This window comes from Nestor notabilis, unplaced genomic scaffold, assembly GCF_000696875.1.
Source record: "Nestor notabilis isolate BGI_N333 unplaced genomic scaffold, ASM69687v1 scaffold10536, whole genome shotgun sequence".
NCBI classification, from domain to species: Eukaryota; Metazoa; Chordata; class Aves; order Psittaciformes; family Psittacidae; genus Nestor; species Nestor notabilis.
In genome coordinates this window covers 13,624-38,034 of record NW_009931475.1, presented here as the reverse complement: position 1 = coordinate 38,034, position 24,411 = coordinate 13,624, and the positions used below count along the sequence as shown (strand labels likewise).

Genomic DNA, 24,411 nt, shown 5'->3' with positions numbered 1-24,411 from the left:
CCCGCCACATCCCTGCTTAACATCCACAGTATCACTAGCACCCAAGTCTCCTGAAGAAAGGGAGCATATAAATACTTTGCCAAGACATGCTTAAAGTTCTGCTATTACATGTGCCAGAGAGCCCTTTCATCTTCACTGAGCAAAAGCTCTGTTATATCTCCTCCAGCAGGCCTTCTACAGTTTCCCATGCAGACGTGCCTATGCAGTTAATGGTATCACTGAAAATAATCCATAGGAAGAAGGAAGCAGTAACCAATGGCTCAGTAACTTAACCAGTTAGAGAACACTGGCAGTAAAATGACTCCAAGCTGACCTGTGCCCAACTCAGTCTCAACCTGATGGACTGTCATGGTTTAAGCATAACCTTCTGGGTGACTCCCCCCAGTTTATATACTGGGCATGACGTGCTGTGGTATGGAATACCCCTTTGGCTAGTCTGGGTCAGGTGTCCTATCTCTGCTTCCTCCCAGATTCTCAGGTCCCTCCTCACTGGCAGAGCATGAGAGACTGAGAAGTCCTTGATCAGGGTAAGCATTACTTGGTAACAACTGAAACATCGGTGTGTTATCAGCATTGTTCTCAGACTGAAGCTGAAACACAGCACTGTACCAGCTACTAGGAAGGGGAAAAATAATTGTTACAGCTGAAGCCAGGACTGGACTTAAAAACTGTTTCTCTCACAAAAGAGAATGTCTTTGCCACTACCTTCCAAATTATTTTAGAATGGTAGAACCTGCCAATATCTGGTTTAAGGTGCACAGCTACCCAACCAAGAATGCAGGAATCCTGTAACCAGGGCAGAACAAAGGAAAAAGAAACTAACTCCTATAAAATCTGTTAAGGATATCCAGAAGACAAGGGGGAAACTGGATTCCAGCTGCAATTATTTTTTATCAGACAACAGTAAAATGAAAGACACTACTGATAACTAAGACCCACTCGTACTTAAGGCAAGAATTTGGCAAAACAGCATTTTGAGTTACCTTACAAAACATTTGGAATAAACAAACCTTTTAAAGAAATATCCATTAGCTTCAAACTGTTCTCTCAGCATGAACTTCCCTCTGTATTCAATAATAAGTGCATCAGGAGGCAAGTCTTTGGCAGCTTTTAAAATTTTCTTGTTTTTTTGCACGTAGCTCTATAAAGACATAAGTTAATTTATGAAGTATCATTTTCTACATTTTTCCCACCATGAACAGCAGATTATACTTTCACAACTAGTACACAAATCTATATGAAGTAAAACCCCCTCCTTTTTATAATTAAACCTCCAGACTGAACTGATCAAACTGTCCTGTTTGATGCAACCAGTTATAAATTTAGATTCAAAGAATGCTTTAGCTCATGTTCTCCAGTACATGGCTGAACACTATATCCCTTAGTGCACTTAACTGTCACCACTACTAGGATGAATTGCTGCCCTGTTTTGCATAACACTTTCAAAAGGCTTCAATTCCTTCAAAAGAAAACAAAACATGCAGACATGAAAGGACATTCATGATTCATTCAAGGAAAAAACAGAACAGGAAAAATAACAAAATAATTAGAAAAAAAGAATCCTGAGAGTTTCCAAATTTCTTTTCAGATCTTTAGATGGAAGGATGGCTTTTAATTAAAAACCAATACATACCCTGACAATTAGTGAACTCACACCTCTCATAACTGTCATCGCCAATCAAAAAGGAAGTAGCCTCTATGTAGGCAAAAGGCTCTGTAAGCAGGGATATTCCTCTAAGGAGGGTGTCCCATATGCCATGATGGTCTTTGAGGAAAAGAAGCAAAGATGCTTCCATTAATCTGCTACTGTAACTACTCCTTGAGATTTCTGCTACAAAATGCTAATGTCTGTTACATGGCTCTGATTTTAAGCTTGTAAGTAACTGATGTTAAAGACACAAAAGACACTGCACAAGTTCTTCATAAACTAGAACTTACGACATCACAAGAAAAAGAAATTGGTATCGGAGTATCACCTACCATCAGAAACATCTTTCATGAACTAGTATATGAAATTCTATTCTGAGAACCTGAACATCCAGAACACCTACTGCACTTTAAGAAAAATGTGGATAATTAACATGTTGATACACACAGCAGAAAAGGAGGGAAAAAAAAAAAAAATGTATTCCAACCTCAATGCTTCTATATACTCTAACCACTCCTGATACTCCTCACAGAGCAGACACAACACCGAAGTTTACTGCATTATGTCCACCACAAAAGACAGTCTAAGGACAATCCAATGTTCAGGCTCAGACAAACATATTTTTATGAGAACTGATATGCAAGTGTAAACATAACCAGGGGTGACACAGGATGTATGAAAATCAATTACAAATCCTGAAAAGCTGTTAAAACTCTGCTGCTTAGATCTGGTGAGACAGGATACAGAAAATGAAAAAATTATACCCCCCACTTTTTATTTCTAAGTCTAATGACTACCTGTCATGGTACAAACCAGCATGCAGTAACACAACATGGCACAGCTCATTACCTCTACAGGAGGTTTGAACATCAGATTGCTGGTGCTGACTTCTTTTTTGTCATTTCCATTGCCTAATCGCAGAGCTATTTTTTGTGCCTCTCTCTGGACACCCTCACTGTATTGGTTATTATTTGCTTCTTCATAACGATCCATCCATGCCTTAATTTTTGTTTCCCATCCAAAGTTCGAACTGTCAGTAGGATCAATCTCTGGAGCTGAGCCCTAAAAATTAAAGTGACGAGATATTACAAGGTAAGAAAAAGACATTAAGACACAAAGTGAAGGGCTAAAGTATGCCATTGATAATTCTGCATTACTTAAAAGCATTGAGTCGAATACAGTAGCATTACATTTGTCCTTTCAGGAATTTTATCATTCCATAAATGCCACACAAGTTCAGGAACACATCCCCCATTCAATGCAGATTCCAGGTTTTACTGAGATAAGAATGGAGAGTGACACTGTTTCCTCCCACAACTGCACTGCATCAAGAATCTCTGAGTGCAGCAGCTGGAGGGTCAAATCTCCCTGCCTACTCAACTTTTGTGAACTATGCAAATATAGAGAACTCCCACTTCCATCCTATAATAGATTTGATTTTCCCCTTTCAACCTCAAGGATCATACCGCATCATTTTTCTGCTTCACATCTTACTAAACTCTCCTGATCCCACACCTACTACATTAAGGATGTGACTCTAATGTTACAGGCTTTGCACAGATTATTTTTCTCCCCTTATGTGCTCCTCACTAAACAATTTTCTTCTGTGGTGCTTCAGATCCTTTTTCACTTTTTAAAAAAGCACCATTGTACCTTCAGACCTCACAAGCAGCAGGCAGGCTGCAGCCAACCAAAGTGCCCTTTTCTATCCACCTGACCAGAGACACTAGTAAGTATCAATAAAACAGCAAGTGGTTCAGCAATTCAATTTACCTGTTCACATTTACTTTGTGCATCAAGAGAACAAAACACACAAACAGCATTCAAGAAGGTGTGATGCTAAGAAAACCATGAAAATCCACAATGGAACCTTATAAACACCATATTCAGAAATCATAAAGCAGATTCTCTTCCCCAACGCTGTCTTCACTATTCAAGTCACATCTTATACATCTGAAGTGTAAATTGTGTTCCACGTATTTTTATATCTCCCAAGGCTGAATAAACTATAACAAAAACCTTGTTTTCACACCATGCATATTTTTATCTTGCAGAAAATTTGAAGACTGCTACAACACTTAAATCTTACAAAGCAGATATCCCAACACAAGCCCTTAAACTATGCCAGTACTAGTAAGTAGAGCCCCACCAGATGAATACATGGAGGTATGACAGCAGAACTGCTAGTTTGGCTTTCAAATGCAATATAGCTGTTTCATTCTTCTGCTGCTTAGAGCTATGAAAAGTTGGAGCTACTACATTCAAGCGAGGTGTGCAAGCAACTTTACTCCCTTGCACAGCCCTAATCCTTCCACTGTCTCTTGCAACCCAAAATTTACACTGCACTACTTAAGTTAACTTTGCAGAACAAAGATGTAGTGCTCATACCTTAATTTAAAATGATTATATGTAGAACATTAGTTATCAAGAGTATTTTAGCACTTAACGTACAGCCCCAATTGTGCTCTTGATACTTCGTATTATTTAAGTAATGTACAATTAAGACGTTTACCCTAAACAAAACCCAAACAAAAATTACATTACCTTTACTCGTGAAGATTTCCTGGATCCTTCTCGAAATGCCTGAAACAAAGTTAGATACTTATATTTTCTGAAGGAAACTCAAAACCTCTTAAGGATTTAAAAAAATCTATTCATGAATTAACAGCTTTTCAATGTGGGCTACTCAAAAGTGCAAAATTACGACGACAGAAAAATTTACGTTGAAATCTCAAGGCAGCAACAGGTTACATCTCACAAAGGCTATTTTAAAAACCAGTTCAACATTCCAAGCTAAGTGCATACTGGATGTCAGAGCTGTGGTCCAGGAACCCCTACCTTTCTCCCATATTACAACATGACTCTAGAATTTCAGAATTCATGGTAACTGGAAAGTTACTTATGGAACACCCCATATTTATCAAATAAACCTGTAAATTGCCCACATCCTTCACTACACTATTTGTGGGAAGAGGGGAGGGGGAAGCAGGTATCACACATGTCCTATTATGTTAACTTTTGAAAGAAGTCTGTCATTCCAGAACAAATCTCCTTTAAATCATCTCACACAATGCTGGGAGGTAACAGAAGAATATGTGGCGGTGAATTTGTAGTTCAGAACTGTTCCATTCAAAGGATACATTTTATTCAAGATTTCCACAGAAATATTGATAATTAATTCTGACTTCAAGTTTTAAAGGTCAAAATTCTCATCCAAACCAGTGAAAGTGAATTGCAGAAAGCAACTGTATTGTACTTCTTCACATATATTACATCTGTCTTCACATACTGTTTACACCTGTACCTAAATAGTACAATGTCAATATCCTGTTTACCGAAGTAGTTTAGTGGCTAACTTTCTGACAGCACACTTCCACACAGTTTCAACTCAAATAAATGGACATGAAAAGTCACTCTAGAGAAAGTGACAGCAAATGTTCCAGAACTGTAAACAGCCACAACTGAGGACTTTCAGACACAAAATTCTTCTTTGGGTACTCAAAGCTTGTTCTGCCTCACCTCCAACTATATCAAGTAGTTCACTAAATGCGATTCCTCCTTTGAATTCTGCCTCAGTTACAAAATTAACTTTCATGGCTCGTACATATTAACTTGAATTAAGGGCAGGGGAGGCAGGAAGATTTATCATTTACTGCAGAATATTACATTACAAGCTAAACCCACGTTGTTAATTATTATTAGTAAGAATAGCCTGATCTTTAAAACTCAGTCTCTCTTGGTAAAAGCTGTCACATAGATACGATTTGTAACATTTAAACTTATAAAAAGAGAAACCACATTCACTTACTTTTTTACATTTTGCTATGTTCTGTTCTTTCTCTCCACTTTTTTTCCTTTTCTTATCATTGACTTTTGTAACTCTTGTAGCAGTTAAAGTAATCGTAGTTGGTGTATGTTGAAAAGCAGTATACAGTTCCACAGGAACCTCATCGCCACTTTCTGTTGCACTGGTATCCCCATCTTTAAAACAAAAAACATTCTGTAAACAATCATACTGTGGAAAGAACATTCACTCCTTACTCTACACCTGCTTTCAAAAAACAAAACTGGATACTGACGAACGCTTGGAGCACTCACATGTAAAAATCACCAACAGTTGCAACAGCAAGAAAATGAATGACCAATGAGAAGGTGGTAATTAACAGATGTTTGTAATACCAGGTAAGAAAGGTACCACATTAATTCCATTCTCTGAATGAAGTTATAGTATCATATTCCATCATAAGCAAAATTAGACTCACAACAAAAATGGAAAGACATTTGTTTGTTAACTCATTCACTTCTATATAGCTTTTACTCGTAATATGGCTTTAGGATTCTCTCAGATGACTGTATTCTAGAGGGGATTAAAATTAATGACAGCCCAGCATTTCTTGTGAAGCCCCATTAATCACTCATGCGTTAAACTGTAATCAACAATTTCAGCTGCAATTTGCAGCATCAAGTGCCTTTTTCAGGATAAATATGCAGTTTTAGCCCAAAGCCTTCTCTACTCAAAATCCCCTCACAGTAACATCCTGCTACTCATCAGGGAAGAGAAAAGGGAAGTCTATTTTATTTCCTAAAACAAGAGCATAAACACACCGACATATTTTTATTTTGTGCTGTGTACCCACAGACCTAAGAGCCAAAGCCTTAAATTTAGCATACATCAGCATTTATGTCAGACAAATACATTTCCTGACCTGAAACAGGATTACCCTAGTTCTGTCAAGATGAAAGGCTGTGAAGTATGGGGAGGCTTTGAAGAGAGATTGTGCACACAGATAGGATACTGCTGTTCACATGCGCACAGTACAGACTTCTCACATTTTAGCAGCTTTCCCAAATATTCTGCCTTCAATAAATGTATTTCACACTAAGCAAGAATTTTTCTGAAACTGCACAGAAGGTCGCTTTACAAATACTTAAAAGTGAGAGCATATTCCTCCTGAGCTCAGAAGGATGTTGCCTTAATCAGTGCACTCAACAGTCCTAATTCCTGAAACCTTCTTTACTAAATAAAGAACTCCAGCTACTGGTTACTCTGGATTTTTCTTGCTCACAACATTCCTTACCAGGATTCTTCTGTGCATAATAAGCAATCCAATTTTACCATCTTGGTTGTTGTTTTGAGCAATTTATTAGGCATATAATTATACTTTATATATTAGGAACGGATGATGTTTTCTGAATGTTTACATCTCTGTTTGGATGAGCATCAAAACACACAGAGAGAAAGAAGCAATGGCTAATCAAAGAAGAATGAACAGCAGAATAACCAAAGATTGAAAAATGAAAACCCAAAGCTCTCTTGAAATTGTCTATGTTTATTAGTCTGTACACTAGTGCCTACAGAATCATTGTCACAGCCAAACATCTCTACCCCTGAAACCCCACAAAACACTGTCTTCTTTAGGGAAGCAACATTTCAATGTTGTCTACTACACTGTGCCCTAACTTACTGGGAAGAATAATTACCTCAACCGAACCTATAATTACACAGAGTTGTTTTGAGACACTCCTTCCCTTCCCAGCCTACATAACCTGCTTTCACTTTGAAGAGCCTTGGAAAAGCACACTAAGGGAAGATTTTGCATCTTGGAAGGCAAGATACAAAGTCTCTAAATTTCACAAGAAGTTATGGGCCCAGACTCATTTCACCATAAGCAGCGATTTCACCAGCACGAATTTCAAGACCAGACAGCTTGAAGCAACATCCTTGAACAAGCTACACATCTAGACACTGTATCTTAAAAAAAAAACCAACAAAAAAAAAAAAAAAAAAAACCAACCACCTAAAACAAACAACCCCAAACAAACAAAAAAACCCACAACAAAATAAAAGCAAAAAAACACCCAAAAAACAAACAATCCCACAACAACAAGAAGAAACCAAACCCAAACTGTCCAGGCTGCAGTTGAGTAGGGGCTTCACAAATGTGCTCACTCCACTGAACCTCAGTAAGCAATCCAATGCACAGTAAGCTGCATCAGAATTGCACTTTTATACCTAAATAAGACCAGCACCGCCACATACAACCACAGGTACCAGAACAGTATGTTATAAATTGTTGCCAGGAAAAAACGTGATGTGGTTAAGCATAAAAGTTTGAGACTCTTACCCAATTTCCCATCATGTGAAATGTTCACTTAAAGGCTCTTTTCTTGAAGCAAACCAATTGATCTACTACTTGCTCCCCACTGTTGAGCTTTCAATACAAGATGGCTAAACCAGCAACTCTTCAGACAATTTTATAGTAAGAACCACTATATTCTCATATCTGAATCATAAACCCTATTTTACGTAAGTCTAAAGAAAAAAAAAGCCCTATGTAAATACATACTTTCTCTAAGAGCATCCAAATAATGCAATCTTGCCTTCAATCAAACACCTGTAACTTACTACTAAGTTACAAGTAACATTCTTCTGTTGGATACTTAAAAAATTTAATAGATACATTCAAAATAATACTATTTTCACTTTTCCTACTTGAATCATCCATGAAAACGGGCCATTTTTACTTATGTCTCCTGGTAGATAGCTCATACCCAGAATTACTGTAATTCTGACTGAACTATGTAATATCAGTCAACATTAAAAAAGTGCATTTAGCCAAGCAAATGTATTGACTAAATTATAATTAACTAGAGATGCAAGCATACATTCAAGTTATGTATTATAAATCAGAGATATGATTTGAAAGTAATACATATAAAGTTCAGGAGGGTGACTTCAACCTAAATTATGACTTTCGTAATGGAGCTTCAAAGTATCACCTGTCAATCAAGAAACCCACAATATGTTGGTGATGGCTGGACAGACTCCTGACAAGCCAGCTGAATTTTGAAATTCTATAAATGCTAGAAGAGCTCATTTCATAAAATATAGACATCGAAATGTGTACATGCACTACACACCTCACCTTGTTATCAAAGCCCAAAAAACCCTCAAACCATCATCTAACTGTACTGCCCAAGTTCAGCAATTTTTCTCGTCATACTCAAAAACATACCAACACATACACACACAAATTTACAGCCAACCAATCAGAACTGGATCCCCTTCCAAAACTATGAATCTCAATTATGCAATTCTTAGAGACAGGAATATCACCTGCAATGGAACAGTTTTAAAAGAGTAGTATAGTCTATACTATGAAATATGAAAAAATGACAGAGCTGTGAAAAAGAAATTTTCCATTAAGAAAACCAGACTTCGTAACCCTCTCTTATCGCAGCAGAAACCTGAATGTTTTCCATCTTATCTTCAGTAGCTTACTCAAAGTAGTCTGGTTATTATAAAAGTCACATCTCATTACTGTGAAACTTTAACAGTGTTCAAACAGATCGAATTATTCCACAATGATAAGAAAAAAAGGTAGTGGCAACAACCTTTAATAAAACACATGAGCTGCTGATAGAATGTTATCTCAGTAATGATAAAGTCAAGTAAAAGACATTAATTCACCAACTTTATATGTAAAAGGCTATCAAAATTGAAGGAACAATGTATATACACTTTGAAGCCTACACAATTGATACATACTTATTTTATAACCTTTACTACAGAAAAACTTTTAAGCTTTACTCACCTGACATATTTTCCCTTTTCCTTCGTTGCAACAGCACTGCCCTTTCTTTATCTAAACTCCTGAAATTAAAAACAGATTTTATTCCATTCTTCACACTAACACATCAATACATCTAAGTATTAAAACAGACCTATTCATAGTTAGCATTTCCATTAACTACTGTAGAATAAACAGTAAACTAGCTGAATGTTTAGATACTTAGAAAAACCGAAGTTGTGCACTGTTCTATTCCACTTCATTGCAAAGCACGTAAAAGTATCCAAATCACTTGAGAACATAATGAAACTTGGTATCTCACAAGAAGGAATGGCAGTTGGCTCATGGATTACAGCTAAGCATTACACTATTTTCCTGCAGATTCTTCAAAATAATTGGCACAACACAACGTCCAAACTACTTCACAGAAATAAAAAAAATCATTTATTGGTAATTAAAATGTTCTGAACACACATCTTGCATTATTTAATAAATAATTTGCAACATAAGTTAACAGCATTTTATAGTCTACATCACAGGACAACTATGATGACAGTCAGGCATAAGCTACCTACTACCACACAAAATACCCTCCTTGTTATGTCATATGACATTTGAGGGGGGGCATAAAAATAACCATTCCAGAGCAAGAAGTCTTCCAAGTAAGCACTGTAGCACATTGGAATGAAGCCATAAAAACAAAAGACACTAAGAAATACGGATTTTCAACATGTGACAGCCATGAAATAAAATATGGAATGGGTTGTCTATGTACTGGTCAGCCTAAGACAAGATCCAGGAATTACTGCTGTTTCGATAAGCTTTGTAATGGTTTATCCCTGTTGTCTAGGGAGGTGAAACAATCGACTGCTGGGAACAAGGGAATGGAGACCGGTAAGATCATCTACATCAGAAATGTAGCCCCTTTAACTAGAGTTCTGATTATGCTATGTGGTCTGTGTTTTATTTGCTGGTTGCTCCAGTACCTCCTTTTTTCAGATTCTTTACTCAATCTAGTTACATAGAGTTCAAAATCAACCAAACAACTCACCTTGGTTGACAACGTTCACACAGATATATGTCGGGAATATGCTGCCTGTCAATCCCCATGCAGTCAATGTGCTGCCAAACACTTGGGGAAAAAAAAAAAAGAACAAAAATCACCCTTTTAAGTACAATTTTTAGAACTGTGTACAGAATACACACATGCAGACAAACAGACACAGAGTGCAAGCTGTTCTTTTCTTCATCATGATCTTTACTCGGATTGAATACTGCCTAAAACTACATCTCAATCACTGTCTTCGCCACCACTCTGCTAGCTGATTTTCTATTCCACTGATCACTGTAATTCCAATCTTGTGGCTGTCTCCCAGTGTCTCTCTGCTTCTTTAGACTCACTTTCCCTCTTGGAAATCTTTCTCTAACACTGGAAATAAGAAATAGTAAATTATCACAATAGAGAACAAGACAAACACCCTCAGCAACAAGACTTATGCTCTACGCTGTAACAGGAGTTTTGTTTTTAAGTAAAAGGATTCTATTTGCTTTTATAAATATATACTTAAAATAGTACCTTTATTTTTCTGTGTTATATATACACAAATATTTTTATTTACTTATATATTTTAATGGAAAATATGAATACATATTTTTATACACACATTCCACGTGACCACTGTAGCGCAGGAAGAGCTTTAACTGCTTCCCAGAGTCAGGGAAGAGAGGCTGCTTGCTACACTGCAGGCTAGCCTAGGACAGAGGTTCATGTTCATCCCAACATTGCTAGAAGGAACTGGGACACAAAAATCATTGTTATCTTGCCACTTGTGAATTTATCACAGCTCTCTCCAACTCCTCATGGAGAATCTCTTCTTCAAAAGAAGCAAATTCTACCTAACTGATGACTGCCTACAGCTCCACTGCTGAAAGAACATCTTAATACATTCCAGAATAAGCAAAAAGGCTATCAGAATCAAGGACCATCAAAAATTAGTAACAAGTTTGTTATGTAAGCAGACAAAAGAATGGAGCTCACATTAACGTTTTAATTAGATAACCATCATTTTAGAAATACACAATGATCTAATAAATTCAGAAGCATTCATTAAGCATAATGAATATAAAAATACAGGCTAATACTGAGTAAGTGCAGAAACAGGAGGTTTGTCTTCTCCCATTAAATGCATCAGCTGTAAAAATTTCTAATATCATTTTTTCGACTCCAAGTATTTAATAGCACCCACTTATTTACTATGATCAAGTAGGTGCTTAAGCACAAACATAGAAATCAAATGTTTAAACTTCAGCTTCTCCAGGAAGAATCCAGGTTAATCTTTTCACAGCTCTGAAAATTCTTAAAACTGTGTCCTTTCAAAATTAAGAATTCTTATCACAAAGATAATGCACAGAGAAGCCAGTATTTGAGAAGCTTCTTTCAGATTATTTTGCATTCTGCAAGTTACTTGATTCACATATACGTAATTTACCAAAACGCGCTACTGCTCAGTACATGCAGATTAGGAACTAATCCCTAGGTCTTCATTTCATATTAACAACTTGAACAAAGAGATATCTGCCTTTTTTTTTTTTTTGTGTGTGTGGGGGGAGGAATTACCTTTAATGAGCAACAATGCACAAGAAAAGGCACAAACAAATTAGTTGTTTGGGGTTTAAGTAATTTTTACCTTTTAAATTATTTTAATATCCATTACCTGCATTTGTCACAACAGATCATATATCCATCATCATGTGTAAAGCCACAAATGCATCTGGTAATATCAGTTCCATAGCTTCCATCCTCTGACGTACTGATGGTTGTAGCACTGGAGGTTTCATCGAAGTTGGGAGTGGTAAATATGCCTACTTCATTCTTGCTTATAAGCACTGACGGAGGAGGAGAAGCCGGAGGCGTTGGAGGCGGCCGAGCACCATAGTTATGGTCCTAGATTTTTGTGGAAAGATAAGTTATAGCTCTTAAAATATTCATACACCGAAGGTTATTTAAGCCAAAGTAAGAATTCACTTTGTAAAGGACTTCAGAGACTTCTTATTTTTCAGTTAGGTTTAAAATTTTGTTTCTGCCACTGCTCATTCTTGTTTTCTACCTTCTCAACTATGCTTTACATGTAAGTGCATCATGTTCTGTATTCTGTTCCTAATCAACCATCTTTAGTCAACCTACCCAACTCCCAGTAAGGTATAAAAATGTCAACATGAATCAGACTTTTTCCAGTTAAGAACAGCACATTTTACATAATCTGTTTTTTACAGAATACTTAGCATGAAACTTACTGCATAGGGCAAACCAATGTAACTGTGTGAATGCGAGCTGCTGGTATACAACTGGTGTGGATAACTGTTCGATTTTTCAACTACCACAGGGCTAGCTTCTACAGATTCTGGTCTGCAAGGCAAAAGACAGAAATGCAATTAATATGTCATTTATATTAATATATTAAAGGTACTTGTTTCACAACTTCTAATTAATTGCCTGCTGATCCTGTTTAAAGAAGCACACAAAGGGGGGATGGGGTGGAGGCACAGACTCGCACACCCCCAAAAGCCCCCTCACTCCAAAAAAAGAAGGGGTGGTAGGAGAGGGAGCACCAAACTCTCTTATTTCATTTAAAATTAGGCTTCCACAGCAGCAGAGAACTTATACCTCTTTAGAGCTACAAAATTTTTCTCTCAAAAAAGTGCATGCTGAATCACATGACACAGCCTGCAAATCTGGGACAAAAAAGCGTGTTACACACTTTGTCAGGGAGTCATCAGGATGTATGCCCACGCCTGGAGAGTTGTAACAGAAGCTGCAGAAAGGACTTCAGCTTAATTATGTCAAAAGATAGAAGCAGAAATGCAGAGCTGCAAACCGACACAGCCCTGCACACCACCAATCTTATTCAGTTCTGCAATGACACCTAGTGGCAGCATTACTGCACCCCCACAAGCATCCATACAGACCCGTAGTCAAGGCAGGAGGGTGCGGTTTCTACAAACACAAAGCACAAGTAGGGCAAACCTACGGAAAAAAGGCAGCTTCCCGATTTATCTTGAAATAGAAGGGGGAAAAAAAAAAGAAGTAAGAAATTGCGAGAGAAGGCTTGGTAGTGAAAAGCAGCACCTTCTTTAATAGGCAAACTATGGTTTATATGCACTAAACTGCAACATGAAAGACAAAAAGAGAAGGCATACTAAACCAGATCTTTCTGAGCACAAGATATTATACCTTCATTACCTTTCCTCAGAAGTTACATTCATATGCGCATACAAGCATTTATACAGACACTCTCATGACAGAGACGATTTCAGTCAGTAACATGTAGCTTTTTCACTGCACCATATGATTTAATCACACCAAGACAAGCTTCAAATGAATTTAGTTACCCAATATTCTGGGTTTGCTTGGGTTTTAGTTGGCCGGGGTTTGTTTGTTTTGGTTTTTTGTTTTTGGTTTGTTCTGGGAGGTTTTGCTTGGGCTGTTTTTTGGTTGAGTTTTTCCCCCCCCCCTTGAAAGGCAGGACAAAATATCAATATTGAAAACTGAAGTGGCTTTTGACTTGCATCACACATCAAGCCTTTTTCACTTTCTAATTTTAGTTTCATTATGCATGAAGTCTACTTCCCATCACAAACATCTTAATTCCTTGAAATGAGTTTTTACACTAAGTTGGTATTTCTGAATCTTAAGTTTAAAGAAAAAAAACAAAGTTTTTTTCTTAGACAGTAAGATATTAAATAGAGGCTTTTTTGTTATGCCATAAAGCGATACTAACTTAAAAAGACACCAGCAACTTACATTTGTGGGTAACATTTTTTTCTATAAATACAAAGAATCATTTGCTTTCTGGAAACAATATACAGTATTTTCATGTCTGCGGGCAAGTGCCCTACTACTAATGGGCCTGTTTCCCCATGTGAGTTTACTAAATGGTAAAATTAAAGTCATCACCCAGTAGTGTTTTAACTACTGTTTTAGTTTCTACAGTCCAAAGAAAAAAAAAAAAAAAAACCACATCTTTTTTCTAAAACTTTAATGTCTAAGAGTCCCCAGCTCCATTTTTTAAGGGAGAAAGCAAACATGTGAATGCACAAATCATGTTAAGTACTGACATTAGAAATACAACTTCTGACTAGCATGAGATTAAAACCCAACTCTGACAACACTTGCCCTTTGTTACCAACCCAGAAAAATCCTCATATACTCTCTTACACCACTCCTCAACTTGAAAATAATTTTATTCAGAGTTTGCTGGAATTATCTTCTAGAAGCAGCTCAGACTTTGCCAGGTTCAAACCCATGACTTAAAAAAAAAAAAAAAAAAACAACAAACAACAAAACAACCAACTAAACCGCCAGATGAAAGTTGGAAAAGCTGTGCCTTTCCAAGAGATTTGCCTTTACCTATTTACTGACATAATGCATTTTTGCAGCAGTCATATACCATTAATATCATCGTTAATCCTTCTGTTGATCTAGCCAACCAAAATCCCAGTGATCTAGTCACTCACTATCCACTCATCCATCACAGCTAGGGCAGAAATTATCTTTCTCCAGTTCAAGAAGGTCTTGAATACTTTATTTCTTCTACTGCTACTCTTCAACATTTATTCAATGGGATAAACAGGAGCACAGTTACTCTTACCCCTTATGTGTTCAATGCTCAACACAGGTCCTGTTTGCTTCAGTATATGCAAAATACTCAGCTTTCAGAGCAGGAAGTGGGGAATTTAGGTACTATCCATCCTTCAGCAACGCCACAATTAATGTAGGAGAGTTTCCTTCATTAAAATTAAGTATTACCATGACCTAAATACCAGCTATTTCAACACAGGAGCATTCAGTGAAAGATACCAGAATGGAAATGTCCTAAAAAGAGAGTTCTGACTGACTACAAACGTTAAAAAGGCATTCTAAATCTCTTGCAAAATAGGACGCAAGACTATACACCCTACTCCCTAAAACCATTTCTTCCCACTCTGGCAATTTATAAACCACTTAAGAGAACCAAGTTTAATGTTTAGAGGCATAACAGTTGTGGGAAGCAGAAGCATTAAGTTTCCAAAAACAAAATATGGAAAACAAATGCATTAATCCCCAACTATTTTAATACTCATGAACTAGATTCAGAGCACAGGGTTAAAAAGGAAAAGGCACAGCTTTACTTGAGCAAGGAAAGACAGTAAGAGGGTGGAAGAAAATCAGGTGAGACACAAAGGAAATAATATCTTTATACTAAAAGTTTTAACATAAATACAAAATTAGACCAAAAACGGCTTTCAGCAAAGGTTTTTCAAATGCTTATCATGGGGGGCCACTGATACTTCTTTGAATTATAATAGATGCTCACCAGAGCTTTGAATATAACTGTTACTGTCCCATTTATCCACTCAAATGCTAGACGGGGATGGAAAACAGTGTGGAGGAGACAGATACGGGGAAGAGGAGGTGGAACATTTACTGAAGCTAAAAATTAATCATTGTAGGTTTCTTTTACAGCCAGGAGAAAAGCACTATTCACCCCATAAGCAGCACAGAATGAGTATCATTTCTCCACAGAACTAGACAACCTTCTAACTTTGGCAAGCAGGTCTGCCAACACTTTAACATGCCCTTCACTGAATTCCTTCTTACGCCTCTTCTGCCCACCATGCACATGACCCTGACTTTAAACAGCAAACACACCCTCGATACTATTGTTTGTCCAAGGGTCAAGGCCTTCTTAAACAGGCATCTCAGAATTGCAGCACTTTGGGAAGGAGTACCTCTTGGTAACATACTTACTTGTACAGACGATCCAAGTATGAAACATGACTCAATTTAAGAAGAAATTTTAAATATTTTTTTTTAACTCAAGTAGCAGGGCTCAAGTAGCACGGTATTAACTACTGTATTACAGACACCCATCCTAATCTTACCTTTTTGGGATCCTTACGGGCATCCCAAAAAGCCAGTTTTCAGGAAGAAAAAGTGTAAGCGTTCAGATCTGAATGAACACTAGGAGGTTTTCCTTGCTTTTATTTTTGAACATGAACCAGTTCTGTAACAGACTGAGGTACTAAGCTTGGCAATCTTCTGAGCATACCACATTTTGCAACTCAAACTCAAACAGCTGCACCTTTAGCATCTAACTCGGGGAGATACTGATGGTATTTTTAGTTTTCATCAAAACTAATGTTTGCATTACAATATAGTATATTAGAAGTTTAAACGAAAATCCTAATATGATGCGCTAAAATTAACAGATATTACCATGACAAACTGACCATGGCATTTTGCTAAAATTCATATATATATTTTAAGTGTTGTGGTTATTTAAAGCTATGCGAAATATTCACAAGTAACTAAATAAAAAGCATCACAAGAAAAGCTTCCCCCATGCTCTTGGGCTGCCATGATTTGACATTCCTGTAACTTGAGAAGAGGAGCATAATATTGTCTCAGATGAATTTAAAAAAGCAAGCCTACCTGTATTTTAAACCCTCTCTCAAATAACTTTCATTCTGCAAGTGAAATAACTCATGTCCTGGGTCATTTCCTACTGTTCATATTCCCAAGTATGATGCAAACTGAAGATATTCTGCATGTTGCCAGCAGATGGCATTAGCGATAAATCAAATAAGCAACACGTGAGACCAGATAGTTCACAAAAACTCAGTTTCTACAAGTGCATAGTTAACCTATATTAAGGGAATCAATTATCAACCATTCTAAGCACTAGTCATTCTTCTTTAAAAAGTCCCGTCTCCCCCACCCATTCCTTTTAAATACTGTTTTGCTTCTGACCATGCAGTAATAAAAGCAGATTTTGATAACACCCAAAACACAATCAGTCCTTTAGAATTTGGGGCCATCAACCACTTCTATACAAATGCAGATACTCAAATGGGGAAGAAAAATCGCAATAAAGCTAAAATCTTCTAAGGCAGATGTGTATCCCAGCTTTCAGCTAACAGTACTTCCTGAAAACATGTCAAAATTCCAGATGAAACCTCTTGCTTCCAGTAGGATCAATCTGCCACATGACAGTTTCATAGTCGAGGTTTGTATTTCCTTTGCACCAGCACAAGTGAGCAGTATTTGGCTAAAGATCAGATAAAAGGAAGGTAATGTATTTCTTATGAAAAACAGCGTTTCCTATTTCTGATGGGCTTCGCTGCCTAGACAACAAAGACTGAGCACTCTGCTAGAGTGGGTTCTGCTACCTAAGCATCTTGTAGCAGGCCATACAAGTATAGGCTGGCCTGATACCATCTGTAGGAAGTGGCAAGCTTCCCACTGTCCTAAAATATATATTATAATAAATAAATCCTAGTTTCAGCGACAGTCAAGGGATGATAGGTTTTCATTTATTGAAGACTGCAGCAGTACAGCAGTACCATAAATGGCATTTCACTATATGTAGCCTATTCTCATGCTCTAAGCTAGACTAATGCTTTTTTAAGTCAGGAAGTGCATTTTGAACCTTCCGAAATGGCTGGCTCTGCTTACTATTACAGTGCCTTTAATGGTAAGAAGTCACACATATTCATCTTTAGTAAGCCTGTCACAAATAAAGGCAAACTATGTACATGTTCTGACTACTACGGCACTACAAAGACAAATGCACCACTGGAGAGCTCATGTAGGTACAAGTAATGTAAGAGACAGAACATTTCACCAATTCAGTGATCTTAAGGTCCTTTTCAACCCTAACTATTCTATGATTCTTAAGGTGCTCAAGCCTTTGAATGAGAGTTAATTCTCCACATAGCTATTTGCTATGATTATTAAGTATGTGAAACTACATAATCACGTAAACTATCCACCTTTTTAATAGGCTTATCCCTTAGATTGAAGCATAAGGAAAAATCTCTAGGCACTAAGAGGCTGCACGGAACTAAGTATTTTCCTAGGCTCTTCCTCCTACTTAATCAGGTTTGCCACTCCCCCATTCCTGTGTTTGCTCATGCTTCAGCAACTGATGAAGCAATGTCAGACCTGTCAGTCTCAGTGAAGAAATTCCAACTCCTCCCTCTTCAGAAAACCCCAGAACTTGCTCCAAGACATGATCACTATCAATACAATGTGTATGCAACTTGCTACTCTCTAGAAGAAAATGTACAAAACACATGTAAATCACATCAATCGTGACAGAAAAGGTTTACAACGATGTAAACTGGTAGGTTAGGGAGATACCTTTGTGTCACACTTCAGTGACATGGCTTTTAAATGGGTGTAAGCCAATTCACACAGCTACAAACAATTACATGCTTTTCAGCATAAGTATGGCAGAGATAACAAGAATTAACCTCTAACAAGAATTAATCTCACTGGTAACAGTCACTTAACATCTGAAAAAGAAGTAGTTCCTAACAGGGTTGCCATGCCACAGTATCAAGCAAATATCACACCATGAACTCTATCTGTTTATACTAGCAACTATATTTATTTTAACTTCAGCATAGCATGCTGTGTCTGTAAGGAATGTCAGCAACCTCGGGAATCATGACCTTCTCCAAACATAAAAGAAAACCACAGAAAAAGATAATGAAGAGAGCTGTGAATGGGTCACTCAAGTTATAAAACTTTCTGCATCAAAGAAACTGGTGTTTGTGATACAAGAGATCAACAATAGCTTTAGAAGTTTAATGTGACAAAAAGCTTAAAACTACGTATTTTTTGCTTTCTTCAGATAAATGGTTAAGTCAGAACAGTCTCACATATAACCGAAAGCACAGGAGAGAAACATCCTTTTAAAAAGCTGTTCAAGAGTTCTGCTTGCAGTGCATAATATTTCTTTCCGTTTGGAAGGAAAGCCATTAGCTTCTTAGACTAGTATTACTTAGCACGTTCTCTCAAGCAGAGTGTAAGGTATTTAAATTTTAGTTATTTAAAAATGAAGGAACATTTTAGGAAGCTTATTTCTGATTTATGAAAGATTTCAAGTATGTATGTAAGGTTAAGTCTAATCCATTGTTTCAGCATCTGAAACAAGCAAATGCATTTTTGTGGTAACCCAAGATAAGGAGAATCTTTAACATTACTAAAGAAAGAAAGGCCCAGGGGAAGACAAAGAGTACCAGCATCTCGAGTGGTTAAAAACCAAAACAGTAAGAAAAAACAAACTCAAACATACCAAACCCCGATTTAATATAAATGATTAATTTAGTTGGTTTTGTTAGATGTAAGAAACAAAGAGGTGTGTTTTTTCTGTATGCATATGCAAAGAGTTACATAAGATTAACCACTGATTACACAAATTATCTTTAAACTATAGTATCTTTTGACACCCATCTCTTCCAAAAACACTCACCTGTCACATATTCTACTAATACAAACGCAAAAGGGAAAAAAAATAAATCCAGTTACTACTCTGAGATGTATGATGTACAGGGCTCAACGGAATAAGGTATCTATGTACAGTGGTGAAAGTATAACACCACCTCGCTATTTTACCTCTCTAAGAGTTAAGGTGTCCAAAATGCTATTTCTCTTCTAACATTCAACAGATTAAGTCAGTAACACACACAGGAAAAGAGGTTTGTTTGACAGGAAAAATCTCCAGTCAGAGATCAACAATACCTGAGCTCTAGCATATCCATATTATAGAGATTCAGACAACACTAGAGAAAAAACAAAGAAAAACAATACACAAAACCCCACCCCCCCAAAAAAGCAATCTCTAACAACCCCCTCCCAAAACAAACAAAACCCCACACCCCCTCCTCAAAACTCCCAAATAATACCCCCAACCCCAGAAATTTACTATGCTTATTTCACATAAAGGAAGTTTCTTGAATTCATGATTTCATTAGCTCTTTGTAATCCTTTATAACCAGTAACTAACTGAAATGACTAACGAGTAAACTTCTACTAGCTTTTCAACATAAGAATTTTGGGAAGACATAGTATTAGACAATTCAGCTAAGCAAAACATTTTAAGCAAGTGAGGTAGCATCTCTATCTCTTGGTCTGATAAGCAAGGAAAATATGCATCTGTAGAACACTTCAGATTCTCTTCTTTGCTCCCCCTGAAGAGGAAGAAACTGACTTTAATAACTGCCACTTTATTTTTAAGTAATGAAAGATTCAACAAAACTAAAGAGACTCTTAAGGCCTCTCTTCCAACTGTACGCAAAAAATACTCACAGCAGGGGAGGGAAAAAACCATTAAGAAAACTTACAACTCATGTTCACATACTTACTCTGAGCCTGCAGCCATTTCCAAATAAGAAGTATCTGCTGTGTCAACCCCCAATGGGATCACTATGCTCATGACGTTCGTTTCTGATAAATTCGATTACTACGGAGTCCTATGCATTGGTATCCAAAACACTGGGGCATGCCAGCCACAGTGCTCATTGCAAACATCTAAGTGCATCCACAAACCCTGTTAAAATAAAAGCAACAAAAGAAAGCAAAAGATTGAGCCAGCTCCTTTTAAAACCAGGAAATTTTACATCACATGTATTTTAACAAAATTATCACTTTTATCTGTTACAATGATCTCACCAGTTTCATTGTACACAAGCAAAAGGAAAAGAAAACATTGTCTATTCTTCAAAAGTTAATTTCAAATACACCTATTTTAAGAGTGTGAAGGTCTTAAGGACTGAACTTAATATTACAAACTGACAAAAATAATCATTTAAATTGGTGAATGAAAGAAAATAAAATCATTCATCACCTTCAGTGATGTGACACTCACTTGATGGCAGGCTTACTCAACACAAAGTAACTTTGCTTACTGCTCTGTGCTGACAGAGCCTCATTGCTGTACCTTTTAACAGAAACCTGGTTACAGGATTTTTCAAGTATTTCTTAGTATTGTCCACTTTTGTTTTGCACTTAGAACATCAAAAGTTCTAAGAAGCACCGAAGAAAAAATCCCAAAAGAACCCTCCCCTCCCAAAAAAAAACCAACCCACAACTTTCAATGTCCCTAATACTAAGGATTTCAAAAGAAACAACGTCATAACTCCCATTCAGCATTTTCTAAAACACAAAATCATTCTAATGATTGACAATAATAACAGAAAACAAATTCCATCCCATTCTGATCACCATCAGAAGATATTATACCCACTGGGTGCCACTGCTAGAAGTGATTTTTTTTAAAGTAGTAAATTAAAAAGAATCAGTAGCAGTTCTTAATTGTAAAGCAAAGCTACAATCCACTTGACTGTCACAAGCAAACACAACAATCCTACCTGTATGTCAGTTACTACTTGTCTCCCACTCCCGGAGTAGGACCTAACACCCAACCAAGTTTAAGAGAGATATACACAGCTGTCCTTATTCACAGATCAGTAAACTAATGCACTTTTACAGCCTAATATAGACAAAGTTTTACACGAGTTACTAGGTAACTGAAGCAAAATATCCCCATCTTCAGTAGCTGCATAATGCATAAGTGCAAACTCCTCCCAGAATGTCAGAATCTCAAGAACACAGACCACTCTGCAATGAAGCACACACAGCGCCTAATAGATACACTTCTCCCATCTGACAAAGTGTAGTATCTTAGCTGAAGTATGCAAAAGCCCAGCAGTTTTGAGATGAACATATTTTAACACACTCATCCTTGCCAAACACTAAATTACCAAGAAAAAAAAACACCTAACAACCCTGCAGTGAAAAATGGGGCACTTACAAAAGGGAAATCAGAAAAACATTGCAGACTTAAATCTGAATTTGCGTCTTCTATTGATAAAGTCAGTATCTTCAGGATACTATAGTGGCATCTACAAGGCATCTCTACGGTATGAGCTGGCAGCAAGTCTTCATCTAACTTCTTAAAATTTATCTCGCTACTGAAGTCTGACAATTAACATCGAACATCCTGGCATGCTCTTAAGTGCCTAAACCTCATTCTCCCTCTAGATAGCAGAAGTTGTGTCTTGGTCCCATTACACAAGTCACCAAATACAATCAATTGGAAAGCAATCAGGCCACTGGATTATCTTACTTTCCTCATTTAAACACTGAGCATTTTCTTACCAAATACCACAAATGTCAAACTGTGTCACTAGCTATGCATAAAGTTAAGGGGAAACCATACATTTTCAGTAAACAGGAAGAAAAGCCTGTTAGGCCAAAAGCAGGTATAGAATATTACTAGTAGCAGGTATAAAAAAAAAAAAAAAATCACGAGCACCCGCTAACAGTTTAAGTGACCACTCATTCTGGCACCACAGTTTACTCAGAATAGACCCTTGAATAGCCTCATCTGTAACTTACAGGAAACATCAACTTACCATTTTGCTCTCCCGAAAAAGTAAAAAAATTGTATTAATTCCTACCCAATAATTGAAAGGAAACGGTCAACTCAGTCCACATAAATCAGTTATCACAGGTGAAGGGTTGTTCCACTGCCCTCTGCACCTACGCTAACAAATCATCACCACAACAGATCTCATTTTATGCTTGTTATTAGGTAACTCTAAAAACCAGGTTTTGTGTGTTTCCAAATACGTCTAAAAGATATCGTGGACACCACTGCTTGGGATCAAGATCCTCACTTAAGATGTTTCTCACACTTAAAATTTATTTTGGTGGTGGCATCCTTTTTCCTAATTGAACGTTCTTCAAATGCTTCTGACCAGGTAGAGCAACAACTGGAAATTAATGTAGGCAAAAATGCCTGGAAGGCTGATGGAAGTGAAGAACCTGCCTTAGACAGCTGCCTCATGGGCTATGACATCTGCGAACTTGCATAAACAACTGAGGTTACAAAGTATATTCAAGGGACCTTCACTGTCAACACAGAAAGATGCGGTTACCAAATCTGAGAATCAAGTGAAATTTGTCTGGATTTTTTAAGTAATGTGGAGGAAAAGAAGAGCACTGTGTGTATGTTTTTAGAGCTGTGTATAGAGAGAAAATTAATATAATAATGACATCATCTCTGACCAAGCAAATACATCACTACTTTTGTAATGGGGGCAAGGGGGAAGGAAGGGGACACAGAGCTAAGATAAACTTCTTGCCCTCCTGCAAGCTACTGAAATATAGCATTAAGCCTTAGTCAGAATGCATTCAAAAATTCTGAGACTAATCTACACTGAATAAAATCAGAGACTTGAGGAATTTAAATTCATTTTGCCAAACAGTGTTAAACAGAAGTTGTTTCATCTAAAAGGAAGAAGAACATAATTGTAATACCACCTCACTATTATTTACCACCTTAAGTTTTCAGGTCTTCACCATGCTCATAGAAGCACAAAACCCACCAATGCTCTTCCTCTGCCTCAAGTTAAGAGGAAAGGAGTCAGTCTCTGGCTCACAATACCTAACACAGACAAATTAACTCAAACAAACATAGCTCATTATTTATGAGCAGAAATCCTCAACAAATTCCCACAATGGGGATGGGGGGAGACCCAGGTTAAATTCATTATACATCACCCACTTACTAACAGAACCTTACAGGCCCTCCAACCGCAAGCTCACCAGTGATGTCAGGTTTGGGATGAAAGCTATCTTGTCATGACACACTAAAACATTCCCAGCATTTTTATTGGATTACACGACAAAAATTGTAAAGTTCAGAACAGAAAATAACGTTACCACTGGGGATCCTTCTTCCTTATCCATTTTAAAAGTGATTGCTTATCCTTTGAAGGTTGGTACTTAGATGAGTCATAAAAATACTATCTGCTATCATAATATGGCACTTTCCAATTTCTGCAAGTACCTATCTACTTCAAATCATTATTCTTTCACAACTTTGACAATCTGTCACCCATGGCCTTTAAGAAACTGTTTTTATAAGTGCATTTCATTTAAATAATTGGCCAGGAGGAGCGAAGGGTGTCAGAGAAGTCTTCCTACAATCCAAGCAGATTATACACACCTTACTGTTTATTAAAGTCTTTCTTCAAGCAGTACACTAATTTTTAAGTTAGAAAGACCACACTGGTTTGTCCAGTTAATTTTAGGGTCATACAGTTCAAAGACATTATATAAAAATTGCTGGTCCAATGATCAGCATTTTATTGGGCAAAGCTGCCCATCTACTGTACCTCAATCTCAACAGTAGAGGACCTGCCAATTTTGCTAGGGCCCACTCTACTCTTTGACTGATAATAAACTGTAAGCTTTAAAAGAATTTTGGCAATTTCTTAGATTCATCAGATTTTCTTCATTATCATCCTACCAGCACAGCTTTATTGTATGAAAACACATTCCTTATTGGAAGAAATTTT

At 37.1% G+C, this 24,411-nt stretch overlaps 1 protein-coding gene across 1 annotated transcript in view; it reads right to left on the bottom strand.

The window, feature by feature from the left end:
• LOC104406826 (histone-lysine N-methyltransferase 2E-like) overlaps positions 1 to 20,480 on the bottom strand; it is a gene marked incomplete at its 3' end in the record, with an annotated part of 21,258 nt that extends 778 nt beyond the window's left edge. Inside the window, exons 1-9 of the mRNA XM_010015930.1 lie at positions 20,410 to 20,480; positions 12,514 to 12,625; positions 11,934 to 12,163; positions 10,271 to 10,351; positions 9,244 to 9,302; positions 5,457 to 5,629; positions 4,193 to 4,231; positions 2,498 to 2,710; positions 1,011 to 1,141 (exon numbers count right to left, since the gene is read on the bottom strand). Coding sequence (XP_010014232.1) covers positions 1,011 to 1,141; positions 2,498 to 2,710; positions 4,193 to 4,231; positions 5,457 to 5,629; positions 9,244 to 9,302; positions 10,271 to 10,351; positions 11,934 to 12,163; positions 12,514 to 12,625; positions 20,410 to 20,480 — 1,109 coding nt within the window. The remainder of the gene's footprint in view (positions 1 to 1,010; positions 1,142 to 2,497; positions 2,711 to 4,192; positions 4,232 to 5,456; positions 5,630 to 9,243; positions 9,303 to 10,270; positions 10,352 to 11,933; positions 12,164 to 12,513; positions 12,626 to 20,409) is intronic.
• Positions 20,481 to 24,411: the final 3,931 nt, after the last annotated feature.